The sequence below is a fragment of the Sinocyclocheilus rhinocerous genome, unplaced genomic scaffold (genome assembly GCF_001515625.1).
Source record: "Sinocyclocheilus rhinocerous isolate Xijiao unplaced genomic scaffold, SAMN03320098_v1.1 scaffold819, whole genome shotgun sequence".
NCBI classification, from domain to species: domain Eukaryota; kingdom Metazoa; phylum Chordata; class Actinopteri; order Cypriniformes; family Cyprinidae; genus Sinocyclocheilus; species Sinocyclocheilus rhinocerous.
The window spans coordinates 426,947-437,032 of NW_015665814.1; the positions used below are offsets into that span (position 1 = coordinate 426,947).

Consider the following 10,086-nt stretch of genomic DNA (forward strand, 5'->3'; position numbering starts at 1 on the left):
TATTAAAACTTAATTTTTGATTAGTAATATGCATTGCTAAGAACTTCATTTGGACAACTTTAAAGGCGATTTTCTCAATATTTTGATTTTTTTTGCACCCTCAGATTCCAGATTTTCAAATAGTTGTGTCTCGGCCAAATATTTTCCTATCCTAACAAACCATACATCAATGGAAAGCTTATTTATTCAGCTTTGATATGGTGTATAAATCTCAATTTCAAAAAATTGACCCTTATGACTGGTTTTGTGGTCCAGGGTCACATATTTTCATTTACTGAAAATATCTATTGAAATTAAATTATAGAGATATATCATGAACTGAATATAGAATTATTTTTATTAAAGCTAACAAAGTAATTCAGTCAAGAGCAGTAAGTGATTGTCTCTTTTTTGTTGTTTGATTAACATTAATGACACAGACAATAGCAGGTTTATTAGGCTGCTATCACTTTAAGACCTAATGCACGGATCCAACCATAACCAACTGTGCTTATGTGAATACTTGTCAAAATGGGAATTTTGTTATAACTTTGACTGTTTAAGCACAATATACACCATGAAAAATAACTCAGTTTAATACTCACGCTATGTGACAGGTGGCTTTCTCTGTGCACACTTCATTATCTATCAAAACAAAGCGCAAGTACCAAATTGAGACCTCACGTGTCTTATTTCTGCAGTTGCAGAGAGAGCTCAACGCGCTGCAACTTAAGAAAACACATACAAATAGAAAAAACACCAGCAAATTAAGAATACATCTTCATTAGTTTGACAGCACATGTGCTGCAAATACTCACAACACAAACAAATACAAACATGCTGCAAGTTGCACAGACCACAAAGGGGGACCCCAAGAATGCTTACGAAAATTGTCCTTGGCTTTATTATAGTGAAAAGCAGTAACCATGTATTGATTACCATTTTTATAACCACAGTTGTACAAATACCATGGTTAAACTAGGTTAGTATGGTTAATTTACCATGGTTTAACGATAATAACCATTTTTTAATTTGTATTTATTTTTTGTACAATAATAAAAATATATATAATATATAGGCTATTTATTTATTTATTTTAATAGTAAAACCATGGTTAATTTAAGGTGTAAAAGTATCCAGCTTACATAACGTTTCACAGTTACTGTAATTGTGTAGTATTTTTGTCAGTTTATTTAGGCTAATAATATCAACAACAACAAAAAAAAGCTATGGAATTATATGATCAGGATGTTAAAATAAACAAAAATCTCACCTTTCAGAGTAGACATTGATAAAAGCATGTCCCAGCCAGGTTCATCACTTGTTGGGGCTCCCTTAAACATTTCTGATGTTGTCTGTGCCTATTTGAAGCACGTTTCTGTTGTTGTAGCATGTTTGTATTTGTTTGTGTTGTGAGTATTTGCAGCACGTTTCTGTTTTTGGATGTGTTGTGAGTATTCGCAGCACGTTTGCTGTCAAACAGATGAAGATGTTTTCTTAATTTGCAGGGGTTTTTTTCTATGTGCATGTGTTTTTTTTCATTTGCAGCGCGTTGAGCTTTCTTGGACACCGTATATTTCCTCTTAACTCTGAAAAAAAAAAAATCATGTGAAAGTTTAACCTGCCAAGAAAATTAATGTAAAGGATAAACTTTCATTACCTCATCATGTGAACAGAATTGCGAAATAGATTCAATTAGAGTTGGCAAATATACCTGGGTAGACATTAATATACTTAGGCGGCCTGCCCAAGTAATGTCTTTGTGTGGGAAACACTGTTGTGCCGTCTGAGGCTCAAACTGGCTATGTTTACACGACAACGATGTAGTCAAAAACGGAAAAGTTTTTCTCTTGCATTTTTAAAAAGTTTCACGTATACACGACAATGTGTTCAAAACCATTCACGTTTGTGCATATCCGCGAAAACGGCCAAAAACGCTGTATTACGTATGCCAGGCCAGTAGTTGGCGGTGTCACCTTGTTAGTAAACAGTACCTGTAGGGAAGTGACGATTATATGTTGTATATGATGCGTTTCCGCTGTTAGTTGTAATATTGGTGGAGTAAATCCATACTTTGCTGAAGAAGCGTTAGCAAATTCTTAAACAACAACAACAGTACCATGTACTCCGCCATTGTTGTGTATGTTTGTTCGTGCCTGCCTTTAAAATCGACACATACTGCGCATGTCTACATGCCTAACACGTACTACACACGCGCATGACGTCACCGTTTTCAAAGATTCTCGTATTGGGTGTTTACACGGAAACGACAACGGTGGCGTTTTCAAAAACTTGCACTTTGAAACCCATTTTCAAAAATATGCGTTTTCAGTCCCCAAAACGCCGTTGTCGAGTAAACGAACAGGCAAAACGCATAAAAAGTTTCCAGTTTTTGGCTGAAAACGTTGTTGTGTAAACGGCCTCTTACATGGCTACACTAGATCTCTTACACTAGATCTCTTTTTAATAAATCTTCATATAAATGAATCAAGTAATGAATCATAATTTTATGTGCATTCGAACCATTTTGTTTGTCCATCTCCAGCTGTCCTTTAGTGCTGATGTTTATCCGTTTTGTTCCCATTATCTGTGCTGGCATGCTTATTTGCTTCATTTAGACTTAACAGCATCCCTTTGGCCAGGAATTATATCACTGGCCACAGGTCCCCATTGGTCAATTCCAGAGCCACACCCACTTCCATCTTAATACGTTGCCCTACAGTATTACCAGCCCTCCCCATGAAGTAAGTCTGGGGTGGAAGACGTTCCCAGCTTGCTGCTCATCTTAGACCAGTTTGGCTGTCTGTCTGTAAAACCAAAGGTTGTTGTCTGGAGGTAAAACTGGTCCAAGTTCAGCACAGGCAGCAGGATTGATGCATGGGTTTACTGGACTGTCTGCATTGCCTTGCATTGTTTGAGCCTCTCTTCCTTATGTTCTTTTAAAGGCGTTTAGGTATACCCATAATTTCCTGTGATCATGTTTTCATTGTATTATGTGCCTTTTCATTGGTTGTGTGACTTTGGTGCATTGTGTATGTCTTTTTTAAGCCACACTTTTTGAATTTGTGACAAAACAATAACTGTGTGCTTTTGTGTACAGGAACACGTCAAAGCGTGGCGAGTCATTTGGGATCAGTCGTATTGGAAGCAAAATAAAAGGCGTGTTTAAGAGTAGCACGATGGAGGGCGCAATGCTACCACAATACGCCATGATTGAAGGAGAAGACGACACAGTGAGGAAAAACATGTTGACACTGATCAGTTTCAGAATTCAGGTCACACTTTAGTTTGGGGACCATTTCTCACTATTAACCACAACTTTTGCCTCAATCGACACTTAATTTGCTGCTTATTAATAGTTCTGTTTGTCACTCTAAACTACGCAAAAACCTGGTGATGCCTCCGTCCATACGCAGTATTCAAAACAAGCAACAGGAAAAGATAAAGAGTTCAAACAATCAGATAATTTTTTTGGTTTTGTTTAAATAATTTCTTTGCGTTTTATTTCTCTCTTATTTCTCATTCTTTTTGAATGTTGTCATTCAAAGCGTTTCTGTGTTCTTTTATTCAGTTACAGCGATAGCAGGATGCTTTTGTCCATGTTAGGGATTTCCTGGAGCGTCTTGAGATCCGTTACTTTCGTGATGCATATGTGGATTTTCTGCACGAGGGCGCCCTCAAGCGTCCAGTATGAATGAAACAGACATTACATGTGTTTATAGCGCTCAATAATGGCCAATCCATAAAAATAATACTTCTCTCAAAAGAAATCTGAAGTAAACATATGATAATCCATGTTTTTCTACAGTGTACAGAAGGGTACTGGAGTTTTTTTTTATTTATTTTTTTTTTTATAGCATTTTAAACCGCAAAAAAAAGAACTCTGATGTGCCAAACCATCAGAACCAACCTGAAAATGTGGGTATTGGTTAGGATTAATGGATCTAAAATATGGTCATGCAGAATAAAGCGATAATAAGTGCTTAAAATGTACTAATAAATGGCCAATATGCTAGTAATATGCATGATAATAAGCAACTACTTAGCAAATAGTAAGAATTGGTCCCTAAACTAAAGTGTTACAAGAACTAATACCAACATCTCAGTACTCGGTACCAATACCAGTGAAATTATAGCATTTTAAACCGCAAAAAAAAGAACTCTGATGTGCCAAACCATCAGAACCAACCTGAAAATGTGGGTATTGGTTAGGATTAATGGATCTAAAATATGGTCATGCAGAATAAAGCGATAATAAGTGCTTAAAATGTACTAATAAATGGCCAATATGCTAGTAATATGCATGATAATAAGCAACTACTTAGCAAATAGTAAGAATTGGTCCCTAAACTAAAGTGTTACAAGAACTAATACCAACATCTCAGTACTCGGTACCAATACCAGTGAAATTTCAAGGTGCTCGGTACCAATTTTGGTACAATAGCAAAAACAGTTGGAACGGTTTAAACTAACTATGCGAGAATAAAAAAAAAAAAACTTAAATAATACAATAATACTTAAAAATAAAAAGTAAGTTAAAAATAAATTGTTAATGCTAATAATAATTATAAGTAAATAGTACATTAAAGCATTATGTAGCTGATTAGTTAACCATTTTGAGCAGAATTGAGTGGATTCTGAAAACTTAAACCGTTCTGTTTGGCCATTGCGTTCTCGCACTCAACGGACATATCTGGCTACAATGCTCAATCCTTCAAAAACATGTTGCAATTGAAACCTTTGACGCCCTTTACAGAGTGTGCACACAAATTGCAGGCATTTTCATTTCCACTCTTTTTTGAGTTTAAATCAATTCCATCTTGGTGCTAAAAATATTTGAAACTGCTGGCTGAGCATTCACTGCTCTGTACGGTCAGGTGGAGGAAGCAGTGATAGTGTTTGAGGACGACTCTCCAGGCCCTGTGGAGGTGGCTGGAACTCCAGGAGCATTGCGCAACCTTGCTGCTTGGACCATCTCAATCCCTTATGTGGATTTTTTTGAGGACGAGGTTAAGAGAGAGCGCACTCCAGTCTTCTGCATCGACGTGGAGCGCCACGACAGGAAGAACGGTGAGTTTCAGATCTAAATTTTCAATAAATTCCATTTGAATAAACTATTACACAGATGTCCTGTGAGAACAGAGCCATTTTGAGAAAGTGCTTATTTGCTTTACAGTGGGGCATGAGCCTGAGTGCTGGTCTGTGTACAGAAGATACCTGGAGTTTTATGTTCTGGAATCTAAACTCACAGAATTTCATGGTAAAGTTGTTTGTTGTCTCTCTCTCTTCATGACAGAGACGTCATGTTTATGGATTATTTATATCTCTAGTTTGTTTTTTTATTACAGGCCCATTCCAGGATGCTCAACTCCCTTCCAAAAGAATCATTGGACCAAAGAATTATGAATTCTTGTCCTCCAAACGAAGTGAATTTGAGGAATATTTACAGGTAATTTACTTGAGCTTGTACACTTGCTTCTATTTACAAAGAGAAGTACAAACAGCATCAGTCTGCCACAATGTTACTTGAAATCAGGCCTTATAATGTATCAAAGTACATTACTAATATAAATTTAACGTATCATGTTCGAGTTGTTTAGCAGTGTAGGTGTGTATCATTGAAACTAGTTAAATGCTGAATAGACAGTGAATTAGAGAGACATATATAATGAAATTAACAATGATTTGCTGCATGTATAATTTACTTGTGTAGCATGTAAAATGTGTAGTGCATGATTGTTATCAATATTTCTCTGTTTATTAATGACACTGCTTTTTTTAAACTTCAGTCTCTTACTATATGTTTTGATTTCTGGTTATGATGACATAATGCATAAGATAATGACATGAATCTGCTTGTTTTCTAAAGAAACTGCTGCATCACCCTGAACTGAGTAACAGTCAGCTGCTGGCAGACTTCCTGTCACCTCACAGCATTGAGTCTCAGTTCAATGACAAAATGCTTCTGGATGTAAACCTGGGTATGTTTAACCTCCCTTAACCATATCCACATAATCTGCTTAACTTCACACAACACATCTGCACATTTGGGTTGGTTTTATTTGGCCAAGGTCTTCTGTGCTTTGTTAGAATTCTTTCACCATTTTTTTTAATAATGTAAAAAAAAAAAAAATCCTCTCTGAACCTGATTAGTGTGTATATTTTACACTGTATATATACACTCACTGAGGAACACTATTCTAATCAGGGGTGGAGCGGGGGGGTGGCTTCTGGGGCTCCAGCCCCGAATGTTTTTTCAAAAGCCCCGAATCTTTTGGGTTTGTTAATATTTTTGTCAAAAATATCGTTTTTCAACACATTTTACAGAAATATTCAATACCGCTTTCCCGCAGGATCGATAAAACTATATCTGCTGCGCTTTCTCTCTTTCTCTCTCTCTCTCTCTCTCTCTCTCTCTCTCTCTCCTCTCCGACAGCTCACAGGTCACGTCACACACACCGCAGTCCTACATAGCCACGCCTCCTGTCAATCACTCAGCACGTCACTCGTCTCATCTCATTCACCTCAAGCATTTTTACATTGTTATTGTTACCCGCACTAAATTCTGATTTAAGTAAGTTTGCTGAGTATTCTGAGGAGAACGTTGGGTCGCTATTACAGTGATTAACTACACACGCAACAAAAGGTGTCTTAAATGTTTCGGTTCATTTACGAAGAATCTTCAAAAGACGAGAATCTTCTAACAAGTTCAGTGGCGTAGATGGTAAAGCGCTTGCCGAAGTCATTTTTGACGCGATCGACCCGGGTTCGAATCCGGCACATACAATAGTGTAAATAGCATATCGCTAAGAAAATACTGCGATTAATAAATGCTGTAGAAGTATTGTTCATTCTTAGTTCATGTTAAATAAAGTAGTTCAATAATGTTAACTAATTAGGCCTTATTGTAAAGTGTTTTTAAAATATTGTTTCAATTGTTACTTTAGTTATTATTTTGGAATAAATGTAAAAATGCATAAAACAGTATGAAATGTATAATTCGTATTTAAAATATTAAATTAAATAAAAATAATGTTAATCAAATACAAAATAGAATTATATAAGAGTTCAGATGCAAAAGCCTCTAAGTGCCATCTAAAATTTTCTTCTAAAATGGTTATTTTCTCAGGCTCCTAGATGTTTATGTTCAGTTATTTTACTTTAATGGGAAAGAAAAGAAACTATTCATTGCCATTAAAGTGAAATTACTGAACCTACACATAGGAGCCTAATAAAAATGCTAATTTTAGAAGAAAATTTCAAACGACACTTAGAGGCTTTTGCATCTGAACTCTTGTTCTCTCTTCTTTATGTAGGCTATGTTTATTTAACCAAGAAAATGTGACTATATATATATAAACGCCGCCTCATTTTAAAACGGCACCGCATGCCACTGCTATCTAGCTGTCTATCTGGTGTTTTTTGGCTGGGCCAGTGAAAATGTTGGCACAATTGAGGGCAAGTAAAACTGAATGTAGAGTCCTGCTATGTTGTGTGAACACTGTCAAAGAACATTAGCTGACATACATTGCATGCAACATTATCTGATGTTAGCTCTTTTTGACATTTATGGACAGTAAATTTAAAAATTGGAACAAACCCTTACTAATTGAAAATGTCCGTTTTTCCATAGATGGATATAAGATATTTGTTTAAATCAAGACAGCCAGCTTCAGGTGAGGGAGTTAAATGATGTCACTTAATGCAGATTTTAGGTGTGGGGAAGAGAGAAGAAAATCAGTGAAAGAGGAAGTGAGGAAAATAATGAAGGAAAGAATAGGATAGGTTCCAGGAGCAGATGCAACAGAATAAAATATGCATTTTGCATTTTAAGTTTATGAACAGAAATCTTTATACTTGTCTTTCTTCCTTTTTTTATTTATTTTGTATTTTCTTACTGTTGATCGCATTTCCAGAGAAAAATGAGTGGAGCTAAGAGAATGAGAGATGATACAAAAGAAATAGAGAGAAAAGAGAATATTGCAGGGGTAGATCAAATAAAGTTCTTTTATAACATACTGTATGCCAGTGTTTATCTTTTTATGCTACTCCCTTAAGAAATCTAATATAATTACAGTAAATGTTCTTCTGGTGGCCTGATGTATTCACTTCAAAATACTGAAGCCCATATTTAAATGGTATTGTTGGAGATCCTTGATTTGCAGTTAGAGCACTCCATTATTGCATGATTCAACTGTAGCGCATTTGTCAGCTAAACATTAAAGGGTTAGTTCATGCAAAATTAAAATTGTCATCATTACTCATGTTGTTCAAAGCCTGTTTGAGTTTCTTTCTTCGATTGAACTAAAAAGAAGATATTTTGAAGAATATTGGTAATCAGCCAGTTGACAGTATTTGACTTCCATAGTAGGAAAAAAATACTATGGAAGACAATGGCTACTTTCACCCGTTTGGTTACCAACATTCTTTAAAATACATACTCACCCTCATGTCTGGAACAGCATGACAAAATGTTCCATTTTTTGGGGTTAATTCTATACACTTTACTGCAGCGTGGTATAACAAAATTGGTTTTAAGATTACTAAAGTAGTTTATGCCAAATTTCTACCTATTATGCACCTTATTCACCTTTTTGAAATTTGACATCTGTTCTTGAAATAGGCTAGCCACTAGTCCATTAAACGGTCATATACAGTATATATGGGGGAGGGGGGGCAACTACATTTGGGCTAAGCCCCGAATGTTTATAATATCTGGCTCCGCCCCTGATTCTAATACTGGCTAAGACCTTCCTTTGCTCTCAAACTCGTTTCTGGAGTCCCCCAACACTGCACATATTGCATGTCACCCTTGTCTGAGGGTACGTTTATTCGACAATGATGTACTAAAAATGGACAACAACATTGTCAAAACTAGAGGTTGACCGATTGATCGGTTTTGCCGATTATTCGGCACTAGTGTTAATTTTGTCAGCTATTTTCATTTTAGTCTTAGTCTTAGTCCCGGGCTAAAATGTCCTTGTTAGTTTTTATCATATTTAGTCAACTTTATCCTATTTAGTTTTAGTCGACTAAAAGTCTCAACGTTTTAGTCAAAGAAAATCTGAAGTATTTTAGTCTAGTTTTAGGCAATGAAAACGTGACATTTTAGCAATAAGATTATTATTAATTAACCGTCCAGCAGTATTAATTTTGGCAGCCATTTTTTATTTAGTCTTAGTCTTACTCAAATGTAAATTTTAGTTATCATATTTAGACAACCTTGTCCTGTTTTTGTTTATTCAATGAAATGTATGAGCATTTTAGTCAGGTTTTTTAGTCAATGAAATATTAGTCACATTTTCGTCATTCTGTATAATGGTTAAACTGATAAAAATATTTTTTTTCTCAAAATTATAATCGTAATGATTGTCATTTGAGAAATTTACGTTTGCATTTCAGGTATTGCACTTTCTCCAGTAGGGAAAAAAGCTCGTCAACGAACATTTTTCGTCGTTAACGAAATTAACACTATTCGGCACCGATAGTTGATTAATGGAACTATCGGCAAAAATCCATGGCTAAAGTTTTCTGGGTTGTGTCCATTGCTGGAGCGGCTGAGAAGGGTCTGCTGTCAATATACAGTGCAAAAGCGGCCTCTAGAGGTGGAGATAAGACAATAGCCCCCCAAAATCTGGGACGCCTCAGAAACGTGGCACGGCGTGGCTGGTATAAACACAAGCATTGACTAGAGCGGCCGCGATCAGCTCCGGTGGCCGTGTCAGAGCCGTAACGCGCCGCAGACGTGTGAAGTGTAAATAAGGGGTTAGAGATTTATTCATCGTACAGTCTAGATAGCTGTACTGATTATAACAGGAGTGCTTTTTAAAGAGCATACTCGCGCTGGGTGATGCTCTTTGGTAATGTAAATGTTCTTTGCTCGTTTTCTGTAGCTGCTTTTTGAATAATTAATAAATTAGTAACTTACTATGTTTCTATTAAATTGTTGTCATGTTAAATACAAATTTAGTCATATTAAAAACATAAGGCTGCTTTTAGCCTTACGCTGGAGTTGGTTCACTTTCCGGCAATGAAACGAAGTAATTAATTAATTAAATAAATTAGCAAGATAATATTGTGTATCAGTGATCTCACAGGCTGACGATA

At 36.0% G+C, this 10,086-nt stretch overlaps 1 protein-coding gene across 1 annotated transcript in view; it reads left to right on the plus strand.

Moving 5' to 3' along the window:
* LOC107731514 (sorting nexin-14-like) overlaps positions 1–10,086 on the plus strand; it is a 55,173-nt gene that overhangs the window by 26,405 nt on the left and 18,682 nt on the right. Inside the window, exons 18-22 of the mRNA XM_016542617.1 lie at positions 3,080–3,212; positions 4,857–5,049; positions 5,156–5,239; positions 5,328–5,428; positions 5,849–5,960. Coding sequence (XP_016398103.1) covers positions 3,080–3,212; positions 4,857–5,049; positions 5,156–5,239; positions 5,328–5,428; positions 5,849–5,960 — 623 coding nt within the window. The remainder of the gene's footprint in view (positions 1–3,079; positions 3,213–4,856; positions 5,050–5,155; positions 5,240–5,327; positions 5,429–5,848; positions 5,961–10,086) is intronic.